Below are 25,777 nucleotides of genomic sequence, written 5' to 3' on the forward strand. Positions count from 1 at the left end.
GCACCAATTGTAAACAAACAAATACAAGTGTAATTGACCACGTGTGTTGCTCTAAGCCGCCGCGCCCCCCGTTGTTTAGAAGCGTTGTCGATAATGATTTGATTTCTATTCTTTTATTTCTGATTGCTAATCTAAAAAGGCGATCGCGCGATATTTTCACAACACAATGTTCTCGGCGCTTTTGAAGTTTGGAGATTAGGTGTATCAATCAATTGTCATTCATTCAGGACATCTTATAAATTCTACAGAGCAATTATTTCTCAATTAATGTAAGCAAGAAATTTGTAGACGCAACTTTCTTTTTGTGTGTGCGTGTGTACGCCATGTGTAGAAATTTATAGGCGGTCAAGATTGGCGTCTGGAGTAAATCTAGCGAGAAATTGTACGACTTTCTTTGGGGGCGAATTTTGCGGAAGTTCACAGCGGGACGCTAGACTGGTTCCGTGACAGAGAAATGTGCGGACCGTACCGTGACAGTGTCCCCTTTCTGCCACCCTCCCCATCACACATATATTAAAAACCGTCCACCAGATTCTGCTAATTGCAGTGAAATGGGATATATCACGGGTTACTGATCACACGCGGTAAAAAAGATATTACATCATGCGTGAAGACGGGGGAAAGGAAACGCACGAAATCATATGACGAGATTTGTCAGTCAGCGGAAGTGAAAATTTGTCCAGAACGTGTCTACCAGAAGAAGCTACAACAGCAGTAACAGATGGGACGCTTGTGTGTGTGGTGTGAAGCCCTACAACTGACCCACGGCCCGCAATAAAACACTTATCTCCTGAATGAACCCTTATTATGAACCTTTTTTCTCTCCTCAGCTGATGCGGTTGAGTGTCGTTCACACAAAAAGACAAAGCGAGTCGACAAATATTGATGTCCTCCCATCTATTATCGCCTCATTTCGGAGTCATTTGTCTGATTGATGTGGAAATGCCTGTATCCTTACAGACCATGATTACATGGACTCCCTCCAATTGTCGTGCCCACTTCTGGTCCGCATGCTAATAATGAATAAACTCGTCGCCCACCACAAAATCTCACGATTGACTCCCGACAACCTTACAACCACTCGTACGACATCTGAACGATAATGCTTTTAGAAATTCCGGTCTGAAATTGATTCAGGAACACATCCTGGTCTTTTCTGCACTGCTTTCTTATTCGGAACGTTTGGTGTCCTGAGGCGATAGGGTGGGGGCTGAATTCCTCCTAGGGGTAACTGTTACATATTCGGAGTGGTTGTGGTTCCTTTGATCATACCGTTGGTGGCGCCTAGAAACAACACAACTTGTCTGCCCATTCAAATATCTGACAAATCACGGCAGATTGTTTATCCTCACAATTAGTGCTGGCTAGGTCACAGGGTAATTGATCACTCTACTGGGAAAAAAAGAAAGACATTCCCCAAACGGACGTCTTTTGATAAAAAACATGAAGAGATCGAGATGAGTTTGTACAGATACAAATGTACGTGAAAGTTGCCTAGTGCTTTAAAAGTCTTACATGTTCTTAGAACGCGTTTCCTATGCCGGTGTTATAATACTTTAAACGCAGAAATGTGTTTCAAACGCGAACTTAAACCCACCGCGAACACTCCATTTTCTCCCGACTGCGAAATAAAAACCACGCGAACTTAAATGCATTTACAGTATATGGTTATGATATAGGCGAACACTACCGAACGGACGAACACACTAACCGAGAGGTCACACAAAAGTGAGTTGGTGTCTGTCCGTCGCTGGTGTCGCGCATAATTGCGTTTTGTGGATTGGCCAATCGCCGGGATTGTTTACAAGATTATCCCCACTCTTCGCAATAAATGCCACAGCGAGAGGCCAGATTACCAGAGACAAATTTATTATTTATGACCAACCCCATCCCTCGACCAATTAGCTGGCTCGTGTCGACTACGTCACCGGGCGATGATCAGATGATTGGGCTGCGGAATTGACATGAGGTTTGCGGGTAAAACTTGAAGGCGTTACTTCTGGGCTCTCCAAAATTGTAGCCCTCTGTTCAGAACTACACTCCTATTTCTCACCCCAGCAAACACAAAACACGGGGTGCGCGCGAAGCCGTAATTGTCGTAATGGCTCAATCGACGCTACCGACGAGCAGCAACTCGGCCTTCAGCAAGCCGACGACTTCGGCACCCTCCTCGGCGAGCAGTCCGACCAGCACCGAGAAGCTGCCCTTCAGCGTCGCCTCCCTGATGGCTGATAAGCCGAAGGAAACGGAGCAGAACCAGTCCGACAGCGGGCCACCACCTCTCCAATCTCCCGGCGGGCCCCAGTCGCCTGCCTCCCCGCCGGCTACCGTGCCAGCCGCCCCGGCGCCTCCTCCCTCCCGCCCGTCGGACTTCAGCGTCGAGGGGATCCTTAGCAAACCGTGTTCTTCAGAAACTGCAGCGGCTGAGAAAGGACATGACCCGTCAGGTTTCGCCGCTGCCAGGTTCCCGTGGCTTCAGTCGTCACGTTACTCACCCCCGCCCAGTAAGTGTCCTTTTTACGGTGTGCCCATGTGCACATATGGTACCAGCACAATTGATTTATACTTTACGGAATGCCTATGCAACACCTAGCTAGCCCGAGTGTAGTCGATCATTGTGTTAGGTAGAATATACTTTCTTCAGAAAACGTACACTGCCTTTGTAAGAGAGCTAAACACCAGAAAGCCCAAGTGCAACGCAACGCAACGTGTAATATGTATTATCGTCCAAAAATGTTGGATACGTCAAAACATTGACTGTGTGTCTGGCTGTGCAGTGATCGCTTAAACTTAGTTCGGAAACTTTTCACCACCAAATTCCTCTCGTCTGTTATTACTCCGGACACATAATACATATTGTGCACGAAAGTCTTGGAAACATAATACGTCATTGTTGTGCCGGCTTCTTGTAACAAGTTTCACCAGTGGTACAAAGTATGGTGGCGCAGTCAGTGTTCCGTACTTCATTTGAGATAAGCGGTATTCTGACGCATTCCTGCGTTTGTCGCACAAAACAACTGACAATTAGCGGTAGAAAGGCGAAGTTTATGAAACAATGCTGTTAGAAATCTGGACAATTTTAACAGCGGGAAGTGTAACGTTACAAAAAATGCGGTTTCTTTTCTGAAACATGTGAAGTGTATAACACATACATATATTGATAGTGGCAATGTAAGAACCTGTATTTTGCAGCTTCCAATTTTAAAGGACGTGTTTCAGGAATTGTTTACTTTAGTTTTGTTTTGCTTTGTTCCAGGAGATAGACTCCCGACACCGAATAAGTGCACCCTTAGGAAACACAAGACAAATAGGAAGCCCAGAACGCCGTTCACCACACAACAGTTGTTAGCGCTGGAGAGAAAGTTCCGTCAGAAGCAGTACCTCTCCATAGCCGAGCGGGCAGAGTTCTCCGCCTCTTTAAATCTGACGGAAACGCAGGTGAAAATTTGGTTCCAGAACCGGCGAGCCAAGGCGAAACGTCTGCAGGAAGCCGAGCTCGAGAAACTCAAGATGGCCGCCAAGCCCATGCTACCGCCGGCTCTCGGCATGACCTTCCCCTCACCGTTTTACGCGGCCGCCTCGCCCTTCCATAGACCAGGACTTCCCGTGCAAGCTTGTCAGATCGGGCCGTACACCTACTATCCCTCACACACCTACGCTGGTTTCATCCACTCATCCTAAAAGACGGGAGTGAGAGAGAGAAAAAACATTGTACATGAACTGTGTAAGTGGAAAGTTTATACATACTTGTAAGTTGTGTCATATAACTTGAATGGACAACGAGGCTTCTAGCCTAGCTGACGGACACGCAAACTATTATAAATGGGAAAAGATATGCCCAAAATGGGCACTAAGAACTCGCCGACATCCTTGCAAGTATGTGCTTTGAATGGATGGAAGGTATACTATGTATTATTGTAAATGTGCGCTGTATTTTTCAATTGTATATTATGTTGAATGCTTTTGTTCGAACGACATAGCAGCTTCATTGTTGCCGTAAAACTCACCAGCAAAAATGAGAAGCTTTCGCGAATATATGAACATATGTACTAGACTATTATGATGAAATGTTATATTTATTTTTGGGAAATGTGTGGACGTTTATAAGAATAGTAGTGTTGCGGGGCCCGACAGCTGAAACGAGCTCGAGGATGCCCCCGGGTTCCCAGCTAAGGGGTCACCCGTCAAAAAGCCTCTAACACCCGCTGTGTCGTGAAAGCAACACCGTATAAAGACCCCATCAATCCAAGGACAACGATCTCTGACACAAAGCGTCAAGAATTCCCTTTTGAATTTCTCTGTAAAAAGATGTCGACAGAATTTAAGCTATATAAATGTGCAAACGCTCCTCTAAGTGGTGTGCAATGTGCGTTCTTGTAGTGTTCTCTCATATCGACACAGCTAGTGTTCTCTATATGTCTCTCTGTCCCGTTATAGGAAAAGGACCTTGCACAACCGATACTGTTTCGGCCGATGTCAGAATATTTGCTTTGGATCGCATGCCACCACTAAAATGTCACTCAGCCTTTCCTCCGTTTATGTACCACAGTGTAAAACAGGAGTATAATGCGGTATATAAATGTACATCTAATCCTTCATCATTAAACTGCTTCCTGATATGTAGAAGCTCGAATACACGCCGGCTTTTGAATAATCGCTTTGAGCCTCCAATATGTCAATGTATAATATTTCATCCTGCCGAGGTTGTTATTGATAGCATATTACACCCGTCAGTCCCCAGTCCCATATAACACCCCAGAGGAAGGTATCGCTGGTCCCTTATGACTACGGAGCATTGTTTTAATTAGAAGCTTTTCGGCTCTAGATTTGGGTCAAACGGTACCTCAAATGTTTCCCTTTTTTGCACCCTACTACGTGTATCATATTATGGTATCCCCTACAAGTTTTACATAAGAACAGCATTCAAGAAAACATTTTAAGTCACGATTGTTTTCCTGGAGACAGTATACCACCAGGAGTGGACCTGTTAAAATCCGATTACGATTCTTAGGTAAATGACACGACTACAAGAAACAAACGTTTGTCTAAGTCATTTACACCTCTTCAAAGGAGGTGCGAAGAAAAGACTTGTGGTGACACCCGCGCTTGTGTAGACAATCTATACCGAAAAGCTGTTAATGACAGAATTGTTCTCTCTGTGCTTTCCCGCCCTTTTGTTTTGTCGGGGGCTGATTTTGTGGCGTGGTGTGATGATATTCTCCAGGGGTGCGCTGGTAAGGGTGCATGTGTTTATCACATTTGTTGTGTGGCTTCTTTCAGTCCCAACGGACATGGAAGCATGACTAACCAGTTTCTAAAACCAGAACAGGAACTATTCTTCCAAGTATCGTTAAAAAAGCACAATACGAATACCAAATTCAAAACCGGGTAAAGAAAATAGTTACAGAAATATACGTTTCCCCTAAGTAAACGTTACTGCGACAGGAAAGCAAAGATATTTAATCAGTGTCAAATGCTTTTACCCAAAAAATCAGAGAATTTCTTGCATTGTCCCAATGCGAAATACATTTCATAACATTGTACAATTTCCGTAAACATTTAACATACTCTAGTCCGCTAAAATCGTGATACTAAGAAACAAGCTGAAGAAGTGATACCCAAGGAAAACTAGTTGTAGCTAGGTTTGGCGAAGCGCACGCACTGAATTTCTTTCTCGGCGTGTATGGGAGTAAGGTCCCGTCCCGGTAGCATTGAGACGTGCGATGCGGGATATGAGCACTATATGGTAAACCCATATACCGTATATCTTCGAATGTTCTGAAAAACGCTTTTTGAATAAGATATTCTATGGAATTTGATTTTAGTAGCAGACAAAGGATTGACACAGAGATTGTCAAGAAAGAAAAAGTGGCATGTTGGTCCTTGTAACAGGTTGCGTGGTAGTGTAGTCCATACCATAGAGGCACCGCAAACTTCTATGAAATGCGGATAAATTCCATCTTACTAGACAAGAATTTATATCCGGATGTAGTTGAAATAACGTAAACCTCCCCTGCTTTCTTCGCTTATGGGTAAACATTTAGCGGGTTGTTATGCGAGTTGGTACATTTTGGTTCCTCAGAACACCGTGAACATACTGACTGAAGCGCCTGTGATTCGCTTCTTGTTCCATCCATGCCCTGTTCTCTGGCTATTGTTCGGATGCATGTGACCGTGCTCTTTGCTTTCTAAACCGATGTTTTTCTCGATAAACTATTGGCCATTTTCCTGTCGGATGTTGTTGGAGCATTTGAACTCTGTTGTTTGCGCCCAAACAGCTACATACTGTATACCGGGACCACTGTGAATGTATGCGGCAAATTCGGGGCGTCGCTACCAAAATAAAATCGTCCAGTTCCCGCACGCGTCTTTCGCTGCGCCCGCGCTGTTACACAATGGTATGTCCAAAAGCCTCGAAGTCACCTACCAAGTTGTACATTTCTACATCATACGAGCTGTATAGCGTTATTTGTTTTTTTGTGACAAAATTGTCAGTTCAGTACATTGCGTAAACATATAGCCAGTGGTCGCGTTCGGCTAGTGTATATACGTATACGTACACACCGCGTTGTCCCAATACACAAGAGCTTTATGATGGTCTCCAGAAAAAAAAGCGAAATCTTAATAGCCACTTCTGTGAAACAAAGGCGTAAAGAAAGTGTCGCAGAATTCCCGGTAGTAGTTTAATTCTTGTAAAGTATGTACATAGATTGGGAGTAGGTGCGATGTCCCCCGTGTATATCAAACCTTTCACAGTTGCAGTTTCAAACACCGCACTACTGGCTCTCTCTCCGCTGAGACCTCTTTCAATTGCCTTTCATCAACAATATATTATTTCTGCAGCGTACTCCTCAATTGAGCACCCCACGAATCCCAGGCCCTCGTTGGGGGAAATAATTTCCCCAAAAAATTAATAGTTCGGAGCATATCAAATGTAACACACCATTAAGGGCGCTCAATCGCCGAGTCCCTAGCGATATCATTGTCATTTAAACGTTCTTTACAATTCAATAACGATAGAGTGTAATACAATATCGGGCCCATTATAGTGGTTAGGAATGACTACACAAGTTTAATTACACTGTTTGGCAGGTGATAGTGATAGATATATTTTCATCATTGTGGGTCGCAAAGCGTGCAATAATTGACTTTACCCATTGACACAATATATGGTCCCCATCAAATTTCGCTCGCAGCGATATGTAGTTATTATTTTAATTTCGCCCGGGTCTGAAAATTCGTGCGCCGCTATGATAACACAGGTAAACGGTCTCTTGGCTGCGGGGTTAATATCGTTTTCAGTCGAAGTGTGGAGTAATTACTGCTCGCTTCGCCTCCAGGATTTAGAGAGATAGCGGGTGCCCAACTGCTCTGGGATGGAGCAGGGCTTCTCATACGAGCCACTCTCAGGCCCGACAAAAATCCGCAGTAATCCTCAAGATATATCTGAGAAAAACACAAAATTACTAAGAATTTGAAGCGGGAAAAGTTTTGTGCGCAGGGAAATAAATTCTATCGCGGATACAGTTATAGAAAGATAACAGGCATTTTCGTTTTTACCAATTACATTTGTATATTATTAATGATGTGAAAATGAGGAATGTGTGTCATTCATCTCAGAAACGAATATACGAAACTGCAGAAATTACTAGTATGAACAAGCAAAAACAGTTTTTCCCACTGGAAGGGGAATATAAATAGATGAAATCACTTGCAAAAAAAGACCATATATAGATATGATTTGATATAACAGTTTTTTTTTTCACTGACAGTTTTAAAGCTGAAGTAATCCAAACAATGAGACCGTGTAAAAACAGGAGTCTAAATATTGTGGCAATATTGATTTTAATTCCATGAATCTAAAAGGTCAAATTTTCGGGGAACATAATGCCAGTGCGTGGTGGTATAAAGCGCCCCTGCTTTGTTACGATGATACTACCGGTCATGGTATCAAGCGCTCCACCGTTTTGGACCTATTGGGCCAGTGTTTTCACATTAGAACCAGATGGCTACATAAAATGATTCGTATGTATTTTTTCAATAGCATGACATTTGTACACATTGTAAAAAGCTCTGTGATATTTGAGACGGTTAGCTTTTTCTATAGATTGTTCCGTTACTTTGGGTATGAGTAACTTCCAATATTGATATTTGAGTTTTTGACTGGTCTTTTTGGAAATGATTGAATCTGTAGTGTCTTTTGGTTGGGGCCTGCTTCGTGTACATGGTCTCACAAAATGGCACCTGCTTCCAAAAATCTTCACCTGACCTTCAGCACTTGTCGGTACCACTTCTTCAATCGACTCACTAAATTTAGAGCCGCCCTTGGAATTCTCTTTTTAGCAGTCCACGACCAAAACTGAAATCTTTTCTTTTACGGCTGGAATATTGTACGCGTCTCCGGTGTCTAAATTTGCAAAATAATTGACAGAAGACGGATAGGATAAAGCTTTGATAAGTTTGGTCTTGTGTGTATTCTGGCTAATTCAGAGGTGGCCGCTAGACGGGCGCTCGATGTTTGCTTTGTAATGTATACCATAAACTCCCGTTACTCCTGTGCACTGGGCACAGTACCCGACCACTCGCTATCAACCCAACAGTTGTTCTCCTTTCAACACGGCAGTTTGGGTCTCCCATAACTTCAGGTTCCCACACTCCACAAACAATGGTCCTGGCTGTAAAGTGGACATTATCTCAGACCGCAAAGTTTTCTCTATACCTTATTAACAAGCAATCATGGGGTCATTGAGCTGTCGACGGCCGCATATGAATAGGTCTCTGATGGGTCTATTTAGGTTCTCCTAATGGCCGTCTGGCGTAGGTAGAACCGTACAGATGGTAAAGTCGGCTACAAACTTGTCGATTTGAGGGATTTTCAAGCAACTGGCAATTTTACGGTGGTTTTTAGTAAACGAGTCTAGCATGCTTGCTATGTGTGGGGAGGGGGGTGGATATGAAAGGATGTAAACCCTTCCCATTGTGACTTTTGCCTTTCGGCGGGCGGTGACTCACTTCTTGGCGGACATGTGTTTTGGTCGTTGCCTTGCCTAGCCTCCCGCCGAACCCTCAGGCTTTTCAGTAAAATAGTCCTGTCGAGTTCTCCCGGAGATTAAAAATGATTAATCGTTTCCAGCTCGTTGATCGTTCAAATTTCTTATGAATGAGGTGTCTAATTTTTCGGCGTGCGGTCCCGGAATTCGAGTCGACGATAGGACTCGGCTAGCTCACCGTGGGTTTACCACAGATGGTAGCGTGTAGAATACAGGACTGACTATACGGGGGAAGTCAATGTCGGGTGTCTGCATATTGTTCAGTTATACAGATATAAATTTGGGATTGAAGGTTCCCAGATTTGTGTTTATTTTCAAAATGGTGGGAAAGTTTGACCGATCGGACGAGGTCACCCGTAACAAAAAGCTGACCACACGAAAAGTGGCAATTCAAATTCAATGAAAAAATTTCGTGTCGATTAAGCATGTTCCGCACCGCATGGCGTGTTGTATGGGGGATGTGCATTCCTTGGGTGTAACGGCGGTCACCATTTTTCTTCTCTCCCTCACACGATCCCCTTGTGTCCCCAAAGGGAGAAGAAATGCTCACCTCTCAGCCCTATTTTGTCCACATTTATCTGTTTTCTGGACAACATTGCGAAGAAAGGGACCCGCGGCCGACCACCAGGCGGTACAAATGGCCGTCCGACCGCCGGACAAAGACAAGTACGGCGTGCGACAACACCAGGGTAAATAACTGTTACCCTCACATTAACCCCGCTACTTCATTTTCCCACGATCGCTGCGAAAAGCGCACATTTCGATTGTTGTACCTCCCGTCATTTTCCGGACTACTGATTTGAATGGTCCCGTCAGAGCAGAACGAGCCGGCTGTTACTTTTTTTCCTCCCTCCACGCTACCACATTCACCCGACAAAAATGTGCAGAGAACACGTTACAAGCGCCGGCAAGCGTCGGGCTTTTTTCTCTGACAGTGTTTTTGTGTCACCGGTATTGTCTTGTAGAGTGCTTCTCTTCTTTAGGGGTTTTGTGACAATTTCTTATACAGGGGTCGCGAGAGCCTCATTCATTTTGCATGCACGAATTATATGCCTTGTCATGAATTTGTCATCATTTTTGAACTCTGAACCAGAGAAATAAATTTGGTTGGAGTCAGTCGAGCTTTCTATCGAATTTCCCCCCCGTGCGAGCGAGCGCCATATGGTCAACTTGTTCCCTACAACCTGGTACCTACAGGACATATTGGCTTCATTGTGTAGCAAATTTCTTTTACATTTTAGAATATGATAAAGTCAAAGATGAACAACAATCTCTTAGAATTCATCTCAGAAAAAATACAAATTATTGTAACTTAATGCATTGATTTGAAACATAGATATATCACAGTAGTTCATTACTGCAGTTGTCTCGTTTTACTTGAATTTGGTAAAAAAAATATATATTTCAATTCGCTTCTTTGTCGGTCACCATCGCTATCCCTTTGTTGAGCCAGCACAATATAGGATGACATTTTGACTTTCAAAATATATACATATACTTAAAAAAACTCTTTTGATATATTACTCATTCAAAAGATAACCTATATTCAGACATTCTCTGGAAAAAATACTTGAAAGAACATTAGAAGAATCTCCGAGCACAGTGTGGTGGGTTGTAGTTATTCCAAATCGGCGCAGAACGGATCCAACCCATTACACCTTTTGATGAATTGGTCATGTGTACAAGGCTATGGGGGATTGAGCGATTAAAATGCGCTTACGTTACATTAACGGAAATCACCGCATGTCTCCCAATACATCATTAAGGTATGTGTGTGTACGGGCTATTAGAACAAATGTTAAGTCAATTGGAGACAGTTTAGACCCCCTTCGAGGTGCAGTTTGTTTACAATTTCAGTTGCCGAGACCTAGATCTATTACGGCTCAGTTTGGATGTATATTTTCGCCGTGGATTTTAACAGTATAGCGTTAACAGCCGTGTGTGTTGTAGTTCTATAGCAGTGCCCGTACAATTCAGCAAGAGAATAGAACCAGTTTATTGGTGCTAATTTCGAAGGAGATGATGGAACCGGAATTTACGTAACACCGTGAGCTTTGAACTGATCAAGTCTTGCGAGGGGTGCGTACAATAAACTGTTTGTGTACATGCCACCTTACCGCATAATTCATCTTCTAGCGCGGGCACGCTGTTACACCGAGTGCGTTCTTTATGTATATAAACCACCAGTTCAAAGCCTCTAGGGCTAGGCGACATATTTGCGGCTTCTTGAGAGTTGATGCGCCGTGGTGGATTCAAAGGCATCGGCAAGTGATTTGAAATTCACCGTTTATTTGGTCACTGGTGCAGGTAAATATTTTTTCCTCCTGCACGCTGTATGCGTTAATCGTTTGTTCATACCGATCATACACACATATACACATACACTAAAGCCTTACTCTAACAAAAGACAGCTACTTCAGGTGTAACTTTCCTTATTGTAAACCAAGTTTTTCTTTTACAAGATCGTTTCAACTACCCGACAGATCGCTTCCTGTATATATGTTACGGTTTTATACAGGTGAAGCAGAAACACATATAATGTATGTGGCGAGGGACGGTTTCGCCAGGCGTATCCGACCGTGGTGTAAACGATCGTTCCTTTTGACTCAACACCTGCGAATTAAACACCTCTATCCACGTGTTTAACACCTGCAGTATTCAATGGATGTTTTGACACATTTTGGTAAAGAAATGGCACCATCATAAGTTGATTCAAGTCAGGAGAATATTTTAGGTCTACGGAGTGTTTCGCCCAAATATTTCCCCAAAAGTTAAGTACTGTGTAGAGTCTACATGGCTTGTTTTATTTATTTACTAGCGGCAGGGACGGAGTGATCTCAAGGGGTGGCAGTACCGGATAGTTTCCCCCTGGCATAAACCATGTCCGCGCACCGTTTCGAACACATACACCGTCCAACCAAGCGTTCACGTCTACTTCCTGTCTTAAATCTAACATAGACTGTAAATCGGTCTCTCTTTTTACATACCTTATCACACAAAACATAATGCGCGATATCAAAACGCGATAAAAGTATGTTACAGTCAACATAACCAATACAATCAGTACCAGATTATACTCTTACGCGTGACCGTATATTTGGGTGTGTATACGCATCTTTCATCTGCTTAAAAGTCCGTTGTGTATACGTGTATATGCCGAGCTTCGTGTGGCCACTGGAAAGGTCAAGTAAGGTCAACAATGAGTACTTAGTATAGTTGAGCGATGCGTCTGTTGTTTTCAATGCTTCAGAAAACCACCTCCTGTATATTTGTGATTGAACAAAAAAAAAATCAAAGTTCTGATCGTATCTTTCTACTGGTTACCTTATACATACAACGTATGAGACAAAGGGTTTTGCTTGTGGTTGACAGATAAAAGTATCGGACTTCACATATTGTCTTACCTCTGTGTAAACCACGTTTCGGCCTGGCCAACCGACCGTAGGGGAACCGACATGTTGGCACAACTACGTGTCCAGCGACACCGCGGGGAGAACTGGTGGGTAATTGTTCCACTGCAAAAGTCTTGTTTCTACCACCTGCGCAGGATGGAAACAAACTCAGCGGTGATGATGACACATGTGTTGGTGAACTGTTCTTTAGTGTAACCAGAAGTGTGGAAAAAAGTATGTTGGGTCATGCTCATCTAAGATGGTGCGAAGCAATAACATTAAACTAAAGTCAGTGAGTGATTAATGTACCTATTTAGTCCCGGCCGATGGCCGATAGATGATGATGATGATGAGCACAAACCAAACAACTAAGCACGCAACCAAGTAACCAAAACCAACCAATCAAGCAACCAACCAGGTAACCAAGTGAAACCAACCAACCAACCAACCAACGAACCAACCAACCAGGCAACCAACCAGGCAACCAACCAACCAAGCAACCAACCAATCAACCAACCAACCAACCAACCAACCAACCAACCAACCAACCAACCAACCAACCAACCAACCTACCAACCAACCAACCAACCAACCAACCTACCAACCAACCAAACAACCAACCAAACAGCCAACCGCTACTAGCCTAGTACCTCTCTTTTCACGGCACAGTATATAACTACAGTGCACCAGTACCAACAAACACAATGCTAACAGTCCCTAATAGCCCTATCCAGATATGACGTTTACCGTATTATGTATTCCAGATGAAACTATCACTAGTAATTTCCTGTTACCGCGCGTATGTGTCATCTTAGACTCAGCAGTCAGCGAGCTCCTCTTGTAGAAACAAACCAGGCATGACGCATAAAGATGACTCAGAAATATGGAGGATCATAAGGAGATCATCAGATAAGACGCCGGGATTGTTCTTGTAAGACGTGATACCGACGGAGCGTGTAACAGTGCTTGATGGGATAATGGCTCAGAGTGAATGTGTGTGTATGAATGTGAGTGGTTTGGAGTGTGTATGTTTAAGGGATGATCTAATCTAGAAGCCAGGCTGTTTCCAAGGTCTGCACAGGCCAGGTGAGGCAAAATTTCATCGGCGGCATATTGGCTATGGAGCCGAGGAGCTGGCCTGTGTAGGCCCTGGAAACAGGCTGGCTTCAAGGTTAAGCCAAGGATGTGTCTTTGTGTTTATAAAGATCTTTACAATCGTGAGGTAAATTGAGGTAAGACTGGGTTATATACTTCCTGTACAGTGTCTACATAGCTTGGTAACATTCTGTAAGAAAAGAAATGTAATAGATATGTTTATGTTTCAAAAATCCACATATACATACATTATATCCATATACATATGTACATCCATGATATATCGGGTCTCTGACCTGTTATTAGTTTGAATAAATCTAAAAATATGAGAAAACGGGTATACCTTACACAGAAACAGACCTATTCAAATGACATGAAGACACAAGAACTTCTAAGTCGAAAACATAGTTCTCTACTTGCAATATAGAAGTAAATTTTCAACATTTTGTCGAGTCAGTCCGGGTTCCACTTCTAAGTAAGTCACACGAACTCCACTGTTGACACGAGAGGCACGGACAGACCGTCTCCCAGTGTTGTTAGTTACTCACTACCTTTCCGGTATAACGATCATTTGTGACGTGATCTCAGGAGACAGTAGTTTAGACATCTTTAGCCCCTCCCTTTCAGAAAGCCAGATTCGCCACCAGGCCCGGCCGCAAGTCATAACTTTGGGGCGGCTTGGCGACTCCGGGCCGCCCGAGCCCTGGCGCCACCCCGGCATTCGATCCAGCCGAGACCTGCTCTCTGTTAGCCCAACGTCTAATTGAATCCATCTGATCTGTACATTCTGCGAATCGGCAGCGAGCTCCTTTTCAGACTGGTCTTCCTCATTCTGGCAGGGGACTCTGAAGCACTATTATAATCCGACGAATGGGTTAACTGGATTTTGATTGAATAATGAAATATAATTGGCCTGCGAGGCTTCTGTGGAAGCTCACCCGCCGAAAACCCCGGCGATAGCGCGCCTTAATAGTTTGTCCCACTTAAAGAGTAGAAAGACTACCTGAATGCTCGGCTTTAAAAAAGGAGTTTCGAGACACAGGGTCAGATAAGATCTCTCCTCCCCCCACGTTTTGACATTCGGTCAGGCATCTCCGTTCCCCTTTTGAAAAGCAGCAATTTCGGTGCAGAATGCTTAATTGCTGATAATTGACCAGAGTTTTGCTGGGGGGCAAATTGGCACGGCGTTCAGAGATCGCAGTCGGAGATAGTGAGTGTGTGTGAGAGAGAGAGCCTCTTGCGGCGTGTCCCTCCAGGTCGGGCCTGGCCTCGGGTTTACCGCCTGCGGAGTACATTAGCAGGCAAATTACCTGATAAAAGAGGTTTTGTTTGAAAACAGGGGCATCGGGGGTAACGTTCTCCCACAGAACCCAACAGACCCTCGCACCCTCTCTGAACCAAGAGAAACGTTCCTGGCTACGAAACTGGAGTGTAAAAAAATAAGTGTTGTTTCTTCTGTTCACAGTAGAGGAAGCATCTGAGTGACTCGCGCGGATCCGTGTAAATTACATTCTAATTACCCTCGGCGGGAGATCAAAGCCTTTGTCAACTCAGATTGACGACGATAAGTCATAGGTAAGTAATGCGAACAAGATTGGGCGTTTTGCTTATGAGTTAAACCTATTATAGGGAGGGTCGATCAAGTCACAAAGGATCAGACGCTGTTAAACTGCCGTACATTGGCGAGCTGACCAACACGTTTGGAATATTGTCTACTTCCAATTATGTTTAAGAGGACACAATTGACTTTAGTACTATAGTTAATCAATGTCAACATGCCGTAATGAGCGTGTAATATACCTAGCTCTTCTCACTATAGTTTTTGTCCAAAAATAAGACGTTGGCTGTCCTTTAGACACAGACACGGCACTAACATACTTTATGCTACTGTTTCCCGTTAAAAACCGAGAACAGTTTAAAACCACATGTCTGACTTTTTGTTTGGACAGTTACTCCGACAGTACAACAACCAACCCTTATTTTATGCACTCACCCGCACTCACAACACACCTAATTACCTCATCATTTAAACTTGAATACCTGTAATAATGTGCCCATTTGTAACTTTTCATGGGCGTTTATGTCTAAATACACCCAGGTATCCGCTTCGATGTAAATATATCGCCGACAACAGAAGACTAAAAACAGCAGTGTACTCTCAGGTAGAGGGAATGAATCGGTCACTTGATATTCAGTCGATCGTATCAGGGCACAAGAAAACGTATCAGCAATTTGTTTGAAGAGAGACGGCGCAACACCTGTCCACAAATAAAGGTGTTAAGTGTAACTTAAAACGGCGGTGGTGTTTGTTGTTGTCGTGTGTGCAAGGACCTTCTTGGTGTGATCTTATCTATATTGGTGCGGTGGCACATTACTCATGTTTTAATAATGCACCTTAAGTCTGCGTTTTAATCCTTAAGATGTTTATCTGGTGTTGTTGTACAGGTAACATGGCCGTAAGTGTCAATCTCCTAACGCGACGTTCCGTACCGCCAGGCCGCCGTCCCTGCACAACTATCCCGAACACTTCCGAATGGTTTACGAAGAAAAAGCCTCGGGGTTGGGGGCATTCCTGCTTGAAATTTTTGCGGGGTGCTTTAGTACGGAGTGTTAGAAACGGTTTCAATCCATGGGCAGCAGATATGTTTTGCTTTGATTGAAGCTATAGGGGGGAATCGCCTCGCCTAAGTCCCTGCATACATGCCTCTCGTGTTTGTCCGACTCTAAATTAGTTTTCCGAGTTAGTGAGCCGAACGATTGGGCAGGTGTTTGTGAGCGGTGTCGCCTTTCTTTTTCTTCATTCCCGACCGTTTCCCAATAACTCCACCCCGACAAATTGTGCGTTTCTGTGTTTGTGTTCGCACCTGTTGTGTCCATGCGGTTCTATCTCCTTTTCAGGCCGCTTGTCCACCATTTTTGATACACATATGGTCTGGGGGGCCTGGCGATTTGAGCGGCTAGTCGCGAGCTCTCGACATCAATTGATAATCACACGCCTGAGCAGACAAGGAGAGAGAAACGTATTAATGATCATTCAACTGTCTCGTCAACTCCCCCAGGCGGGAAAATTATGAGGATACTAATGACAGAAAATTTGGAGGATGCTTGCGCCTGGAGGGTATCGAGGCGCCCGCCTTTTCTCTGTGAGACACAGTTCCTCTTGTTTTCCCTTCCCTCCCTGCCCGCTAGACTGACAGGACGGGTGTGATTTATTCTGCACAGGTTAAACGGCAGCCTATTAAAACTTGGCCCAACAACGGAGGAGAAGTCTTGCCTAGGGGACATTTGGCGCCCCTTGTCTGGTACAAAAGTAAAACAGGTCGCCACTGCCCCCACCACAAAAACCTTCCTGTACCAGATCACCTTTCTTTCCATGTCAGCGCTACAAATTTTTCTGTGATTTATTTGTTTGGGTGAATCGGTAATCTCAGGGTCGGCAGACACGATACCTTGTCCGAGAATTGGAGTGGGTCGTGTTTGCTGGCTTTCGTCACTTAACACGGACTATCAAAGAGAGACAACCCCCTCGATTCCCGTTGATAAACACTGGCCTAGCTGGCCGCGAACACACACAGCATAGACTTACTAGAGTCTGACCGAACGCATGTAGACAGTATATTAAACTACCATCCCTGTATGTCACCCGACAGTCTGGAACCTAAACGTGTTATCGACAGACAATCTGACATTTCTCCAAAATGTCAATAGTCTTCCAGAAGCATATCAGTCACCCCCATTCAAAAGTTGAACCGTTTTGAGAGACAAGGTGGGGTGGGGGGCACCGGTAACTATGACCTGTCAGGACGCATCATTTTCAGGGCGGCGATCACGAAACATCAGTACGCGGCCAAACGTAGGAGACAATTGTGCAGACGAAACCCAGGCCCCTGGTCTTGGGATAATCGGCCTTTTCCTGTGCTCCTCCCACGGCACCACAGTTGACAAATTTGACGGCCTCGCTAATTGATGAACTTTGGCTCACCCCAAGCGGCGGCACATACTACACCATAATCACACCAGCAGCCTTTAAAACTATGTCTTTCCAAGATACCACCCTCTACTTAAACTACACTCCACACAGCAGCGGTTATCTAACTTTTTGTAAACGCCACCGCGAGAGAACATTTAAGAAACACTCCCAGTGTTTAACACACAATGAAGGGCGTCACCACTATTAAGGATAATTATACTAATCAATCAAATGAGGTAATGAGCGAGAAGTCCACCTGAGGTGGCTGTTGGACGTTGAAAACCCTTTGTGTAGAATTAACACACTTCTGTAACTGTATGATGGATGGCTCATTTACCTGACATGAAATATGGCGAGGCTTGAACTACGCTAATAAGTGGCACGTTATCATAGACAGGGAGACAAAAGAACGAAGTGCTAACAGATCCAGACTACGAGCGAAGACAGTATAGTTGTTTGGAGCACCTTCTGGGAAATTGTGTGGAAATGTCTTCATGGTCCTTCATGTGTGGGTTTTGGGGTTGATGTACATTCATTTGTATACACGTATATTTCTCTATCATCTATGCACTAGTATCTTTGTGTACATCATGTACAGTACATCACTGTGAGTGTGTTTGTACACCAGTGTGTCCGTCTGTCTCTGTGTATGTGTTTTCGTGTGTGTGTGTGTGTGTGTCTATGTAAATTCAGCACTCTTCTTGTTTGTATTCGCCGACCAAATTGGATAGTTCTACGTTTTATTCGATGTAAAGTAAAACAGTTGTTTATATAACGTCACCGTACCTTCAAGTTTCATCTTGGTCGTCCTCTACATCTCTTCAATTGAATGTACCGTTTCACAATTTATAGAACCTTACACAGTTATTTTGTTACTAAATACATGCATATTAGGGGTGGGTACCGATGCCGTGTACCGGTACAAAACCGGTATTTCTTAATGGACCGGTCCAAAAAAACCGGTCCGTAAAAAATCAGTGGACCGGCCTATGGACCGATTAGAAAATCAATAGTACCAGGCTACCAGCAGGTGGCCACAAAACTGGTCTAAGAAAATACATAACAGCAGATTTAAAGAGTCGTTTTCGAAGACGTTAGCTGTGAATCATATCTAGAAACACTTAAAGGATGAGTAAACAGACGGCGAGGAGAGTATAGTTATAATTTTAAGACAAAGTGCAAACCTACGACGACGTTCCAGACATGACGTTTGGAGACTTTTACGTGTGTCTCGCTCTCCAAAATATGATGTACTGCGACACTACTATAATCAGGTACAGGTACAGGTCCGGACCTAGACCTGACCCTCTGGACCTGGACCTGGACCGGACCTGTATTTTATGTACCGGTACCCACCCCTAATGCACATCATACACTTATGTCAGATTTCTAACTCATAGCCGAAATCGAGCGACTATTGAAAACGTTCTAGCACTACATGTAGTTTCTCAGGTCGCCAGATATCTGCCACCGTTCGGATTTCTTCGGTACTGCAGCAGCCACCGATTGTTCTGTTTTCTCTGATCCTCGAGCGCTCTCCACACTTCCAAACTATCGAGTTTCCAACACATCTGGATCCGTTTAGAAGACCGTTTGACCAGTGTTCACCTCTCACACAAGGTCGCACATGGGCTAAGCTCAGGGCTAAGCTATAGGTCCCCGACCGGTGCAGATGTGTAGCGCGGTGTTTGCTGTATAAATCATTAGGTTAATGAGTTTCAATAAACGTCACTGAAAATTGTCAAGAATGACGATATAACTGTCCGTTGAGATGTTAAGGAGCTAGTTGATGGGTCGAAGACAACAAAGGGTCTCCAAGATGCAAGGCTTACTTCTCTTTGGTCAGAAACAATCTGGAATAGTGAAACAAAGGTATGGCAAGAATAATGTAGTTACAAGGTTCAGTCCAAAGAAAAAATTATAATTCTCTTGGGGTGAAGTAAAAGCAACGCACAAAATGGGGTGAGTCTGTAATGCTTGCCGTCTGGAACGACTGTCAATCAAACCTGTAGCGTCACTTTCACATCACACATTATTGACCGCATTAGATGATGTACTGATTGTGAATGGGAACATGCTGATGGTGATGAAACAAAGTAAACAACAACAAGAACAACTGCTGCTGCGGAATCGACACGACAACTTGTATATGGCAGAAGAGCTGTACAATACAAACAAACATACAGACATGCAGAAATAAAGCTAGCTGGAAACGTTTTTGAGACAGAATCTTGTCAATATGCTTCCTTTTGACAATATGCCACTAAGGATGAAGACGCGAAGACTGGGAGCAAGGATGCAGGTAAGGTCTATTTAAACTTATTTACATAAAACACTTCACCTATCCAACATCCATGGATGCGTGGACGGGTACGTACATTTGCGTGTGTGTGTGTGTGTGTGTGTGTGTGTGTGTGTGTGTGTGAGAGAGAGAGAGAGAGAGAGAGAGAGAGAGAGAGAGAGAGAGAGAGAGAGAGAGAGAGAGAGAGAGAGAGAGAGAGAGAGAGAGAGAGAGAGAGAGAGAGAGAGAGAGAGAGAGAGAGAAAATGCAAACACAGCCTCCACTGTTCCCTTATTGTATGTTGTTATGTTATTTTGAATCCCCCCCCCCCAAATAAATAAATAAATAAATAAATACAGCCTCCACTGAGGAAATACATTATCACACCGATTTCGACAACCTAACAAAATTAAGACCGTTTGTCCTGTGTTTAGCCTTGATCCCACCACACCTGGGTCGATAAGGGACACAATATGATTGCAATATTTTAACGTGTACTATGCTCGACTACATTCAGCAAATGTGTATTCTCAGCCATGTTCTGGCTTGGAGTCGTGTGGCACCTACGAACACATATGGAATATTTCGTCTAGTCAGACGACAACGTTCATCAATTTTCGCACAAGGCCAAAGCGCTGGCGTGGTGATAGACGCCGGTAAAGGGTGTGTCGAATGAAGTGCTGTTGATAGATGTTTGGGTCCTGTTGATTTTGTAATGACATGACATGACATGGCGTATGTATGGGCCCTGTATGAGGCATCGTGTGTATACATGTGTCCTGTCGATGAGGCGGAGTGTGTATGCACCCTGTATGCGCCCTGTATGAGGTGACCGGCGCGGTGTGTCCTGTATGAGGTTTAATACAGAATCATGTGTGTGTGCCCTGTACGAGGTGGCCTGCGTCACAGTGTGCCCTGTATGAGGTGACCTGTGTGTGTGCACGGTATGAGGCGGACACAGAGGTCTGGTGAGGCATTAGGCTAGTCTCCAAGCAGATGTTGATGTGGAATTCCGCAATTAACGTTTCCTGACATGTCGACAGCTTCCAACGCCAAGCCAGTGTCTGCAGACGTTGGTGTTGGCAAACTGTGAGAGAAACCCAGCAGTCAGAAAAAGTTAGGATCTTCAGCCCCAACATCTGCTTGGAGATTTAGAGCTGTAAGATCCTGTACTGTAAGATTCTACTTTCGCTCTTCTCGCTATGTTTGCTTTGCATTTGCAGGCAGCGGAAAATGAAAATACCCCACGTATTGCATACTACATGTACTTATAAGTATATAAAAAGAGAGCCTTACACCACAACATTGAAGACAACATTACAACTACCATATGATTTGATGATTTGATTTTACCTTGCGACGAATATTTGATCATGTCCATTTCTTTGGCAAAATTCTTAGTCGAAGCATGAGCCTTTGCCGAGTCTACACGCTTACGTACTCAACGTCGACACATGTTTTAGTAAAGGAATACTTATATTGCTGATACCACCCTTTCCTCTGAGGCGGCGACCGTTAAGCAACCACTGAGCGACCAAAATCTTATTTGTTAATGGTTCAAACGAATTACATTGACGAGAAGTACATTTTATAAATTCTGTGCGTTTTTTTTGTTTTTAAATTGTACTTTTATATCATGGGAAACAGTCAATCTATAATCTCAAAGGTCACACAAATCCGGTTTTTACAGCGTTCTCTTTAAAGAGTCCGTACACGTACTGTTCGCAACAGTATGGTTTTACAGAGTGGTAGTCTTCATGGTCTTAATTATTGGTCTAGGCGCCACTCCCCGGTTGCATTCCACATTATTGATATTGCCATATCCATATAAGTAATTATAGGTCGGGTTGCCCCCATCCCAAAGTCGCCGTTGAAATATTAATATTTCTTCCCACCACGCTTTGAGAGCACCCCACTTTCGTCCGCTCATCCGCGAAAAAGCTTTTCTAAAAGCCATGATACGTTCGATTGCCCTCGGTAATTGAGACGGAATGACACGTCGGGCGCACCACGCCGCGCAACGCTGGAAACAGACGTTATCCTATATTACGGGGAGGAGGGGGGGGGGGATTTCCCAGAAAGTTGTTTCAAAGTAATTGGATTGTGTGCAGAAGTAATTTAATTTTCATACGCCCCCTTTTCCTTCCCTTTATGCCGCGGGGGTATATATGGCGCGTAACGCATCTGTTTTTGCGATACGATTGTGCTGGCGTGAGACGAGGAGAAAATATTATTTCTAGATAATAAAAAAAATCGTCGGGAACACTCCTGAGGATGATTTCATGGATGGGATGAATGTTTAAATACACCCCGGTAATGGTGTAATATTTCAAAAACCGACAATTAATTAACAAGGACCATGAAATCGAGGTGTAATGAAGGCAATTAATAACGGCCGACCGTGAATGTGGCGAGAAAATTACGGGATTACGAACAGACGTCAGAGTAGAGGCGTGAAGCGCTGAAGGGGAGACACATCCTTAGTTATGTCTTATCTATACAAACCTCCGCAGACCTTCACGTGTGACGCCTGTAATCCCCTGTCATGTTCTACCTGAATGAGTCAAAATCAAACTTCAATAAAAACCGCGCCGGGTGCCAAGAAATGACGACGTCTTCATGATAAAATAGATATGATAAGAATGTTACGAGTAGCAATGTGATCATTGACACTAGCTGCATGTAAAGTTATGAACGCTCCGTAAAATTCGCCGGTGTGTAGAAAGAATTCCAAAACACTACTTTTACAATAGGAGAAGTATTTAATGGGTGATATGTGCAACCGACTGTTACCGACATACAAAATACTTAATTCCAAGTACAAACATGTATTCATAAATGTACAGAGAATGACGTTTGAGTCGAAAAGTTGACGACGAAAGTCAAGAAATGACTGAACTTTGAGAGGACGATTAAGGTATTGGATATGTATAGCCATGTGAAAATATACAAGCTACAGTTGATCCTAAATTCTTATGATATATTGATGTCTGTAATTTTAGCGGAATGTTGTAGTGCATATAAAATCCAATTTGAAGTAAGCATCATGATATTAACCGTCCAATCAAATTACCACCATTACGTCATTTATGCATTGTACCGCCATAGCAACGTACAAGCGCGTTCTGTTTGCGGGCGGCCACTGTTGTGTGAGTATATCATAGCACGCCCATCTTTTTTAAAGGTGTATGCCCCTGACAAACGGCAATGCAAACTCAACTGACACGGGCCCAGGTGAACGCTTCCCGCGCCCTTCTCCCACCCTTTCACGCCGCCCGCCGTGACCAATCTCTGACGAGGCGGCCGCCCGAGCGAAAAGGTCACAACCGTTCTATCAAATGAAGATCTCAAGCGAGCCCTCCAGCCATCTTGCTCGTGACATTCACCATCTATTACCAGCACAGCAACGTATCAATTCCGTGTCAAAAACTCTGTAATGACTATACCGAGACATTATTGAAAATCGACGCCCAAAGAAAAGGTTGGTACGCGCTCTTCGGTATGATGGTAACCCGCTATCGCAAACCATCTCTCATTCAACTTCGACTTATTGACCAATAACTCACACAAGTCCGTATTGAGTTGCATTGAAGGGACTTGACACTTCCATTTCCGCCACTCTATCGATTTAACAATTTCGTTACCATATTATCAGTTGGAACACTCTCGCCCTCGGGGCCGAGCAAAATGGCGAAACCGCGTCGGTCGAAATTAATAGCGAGAGTCTCCTGAGATAAGAGTCTCTTAATACACACTTAACACGTATCATTGGCGTTTAATATCGCTCTTCCCATTGTGCGTGCCCCCGCGTGTACGCCGCTCGCAAAGGGATGGAACCGGGAACTCGTGGGACGGGGCTGTGTGGATTCAATCTCGTCTTATCAATCGAAGTCCTGGCGTCGCCGGCGGCTAGATGGCATGACCGCCGCGTCTCTGTTCCGCTGCCGATAACCGCTGGGACGACCGCCCGCCAAACCTTTAATAAAGCATCATCCTGGCATCTGCCACCTCGCCGCTTGTAATTGTTTAAGCGATTCCGAATATCTTAATTCCGCGCTAGTTGTGACTGACCGAACGAATCGATCATGCGCGACCCCGGTATTTGTCTTGTCAGTTTTTTTGCGAACACGTGAAAGGAGTGTGACTGAAAGTAGCCTGGAGGCCGGTATAAAACTCCTGTGGAGAATAGGCAATGAAAGAAACAAAGTTAGAGAGCCATTGCTCTTCCCTTGTTTGACGTGTTCCCTACAGCGTCTCCGATTTCGTTTGAATAGTTGATATGACACGCGTGTTTGTAATGTGCTTTCTCGACGCCCGATGTGCACGGAAAAGATTTTTACAAGTGGCTGTGTGAATCTAAATGGAAGAGATCGCACTACTGTGGACTTAAGGGTGTTGATGCATTGTCTTGCCATCTGCTGTCTTTATTACAGCACGGGCCATCATATTCAGGACAGAACGGCCTCCGACGGCGCTAGAACATCCGCAGGGTGACAGGAAGGTCAGAGTTCAGAGTAATGGAGCGACCAAATAAAATTATTAAATAACAGCCTACAGATCAGGCTTTAGTGTGAAATATTTCGACTAAGATATCTCTTAGCTCAAAACCAAGTTGAAGTGAAGTTCAACAATTGCATGTCAAAGGCCAATACAACTACTAGTATCAGTGATAGCTGCATCAAATCTGGACATGCCATCGTTGAACCACGATTCGGAGGCTACGTCGAGTACTATCAGCAGCTAAGACGAAGTCCACGTCCATGTATGTTACGTCATATGCATATGTGTACTAGTTTAAAAGATTCGTGAAATGAAAGAAACCATCGCGTAGACTAAATTAGGTTCGGATGTCGTAGGGGTTCTAGTGTGACAGTAATGTTTTCGTTGACTTGGAGTCGGTCAGCAACAAAGGATACCGAAATCTAGAGGTAAGATCAACTCAGATTCCACATTAAGCCGACTCACCACCTTATTCACCTTTAGTAAGGATAAAGATAAGGATACAAACATACACACTCATCAAACGAACAGACAAACAAACACATACACGCATACACGCATACAAACACACAAATACCCGCACGCACTCTCGAACACACATACGCTTTGCATAGACTGTAGGTTAGGATAGTGACTTAGCGGCAATGGAGTGAACTGCTGCCATTTCACCCGAAATATTAAATGAGCATATATATCTAAATGGTTTTGAATTGAAAGGATGCTTGGGATGCAACGTTATATCCTGCCTTTATATCACGGGTGACACAATTGGTCGTCTTTGTCATTGATATACCTTTAAATCCCGACATGCACATTAACAACCATGGATGGGCACCGATGCTATTCGAGTCATGATCGGCTAGTGCAGTCAGGGTTTTCAAAGCTTCGGTGAAAAAGGGAGCGATTTGGGACATTATCAGCCAGTCCTATTCAACCACCACGATTGCAGTTCGGTATATAAACGATAGACGTCGTCATTGAATAGCTTTTCGCAGAACCGTGGACTTGGGTACTTCTGCATGTATGAGCTCATACATACAGTAAAACACAATATCTCACTATCTGCAATATCAGCTATCTATATTGAATGATTGCATGGTTCTCATTTGAATTTCTACATCGTATACTGCTCATAAAGTACTTGTAGTAGTTGGAGAGTATGCTTTTCAGTTCGAGAAATGATATAGAATCTTACTCAGCAATTCACTGTATTTATTGACAAAAAAGAATGTTTCGTTCAGATTTGTTTTAGTGAAAGAGAAGGGGGTTGTATGATACAATAAGACTTTTGATAAGACAATTTTTAGAACAATGAAGCTGATCGTTTATTGCGATTTTCTAATGGAGGTACCCAGAAAATGGACTTGTCCTTGGTGCTGAACCAGCCATCATTTCCATGCTAAAATCAGTTATGCATTCAATAGTTAAGCACAACGCTTCTTGATACACAAAACAAACCATCATAACAACTAATCATCAATCACACATC

The 25,777-nt window shown here is 43.8% G+C and overlaps 1 protein-coding gene across 2 annotated transcripts; it reads left to right on the top strand.

Moving 5' to 3' along the window:
* Positions 1-1,961: 1,961 nt before the first annotated feature.
* On the top strand, positions 1,962-4,354 carry LOC136430498 (homeobox protein MSX-1-like). Of its 2 annotated transcripts, none has more exons than XM_066421171.1 (2): positions 1,962-2,504; positions 3,257-4,354. In XM_066421171.1, the coding sequence occupies exons 1-2, from the start codon at positions 2,102-2,104 to the stop codon at positions 3,679-3,681; spliced, it is 828 nt and encodes a 275-aa protein (XP_066277268.1). In that variant the 5' UTR covers positions 1,962-2,101; the 3' UTR covers positions 3,682-4,354. The 2 variants fall into 2 exon arrangements, with proteins under 2 accessions (XP_066277268.1, XP_066277269.1); XM_066421172.1 differs by having other exon boundaries at positions 1,984-2,504; positions 3,260-4,354.
* Positions 4,355-25,777: the final 21,423 nt, after the last annotated feature.

Source organism: Branchiostoma lanceolatum, chromosome 3 (assembly GCF_035083965.1).
Source record: "Branchiostoma lanceolatum isolate klBraLanc5 chromosome 3, klBraLanc5.hap2, whole genome shotgun sequence".
Classification (NCBI taxonomy): domain Eukaryota; kingdom Metazoa; phylum Chordata; class Leptocardii; order Amphioxiformes; family Branchiostomatidae; genus Branchiostoma; species Branchiostoma lanceolatum.

Excerpts from the sequence above, each read along its gene's own strand:
- LOC136430498 (XM_066421171.1), top strand. The coding sequence starts at position 2,102 with ATGGCTCAATCGACGCTACCGACGAGCAGCAACTCGGCCTTCAGCAAG. Across the intron at positions 2,505-3,256 it reads ACGTTACTCACCCCCGCCCA|GAGATAGACTCCCGACACCG; the intron begins GTAAGTGTCCTT and ends GCTTTGTTCCAG.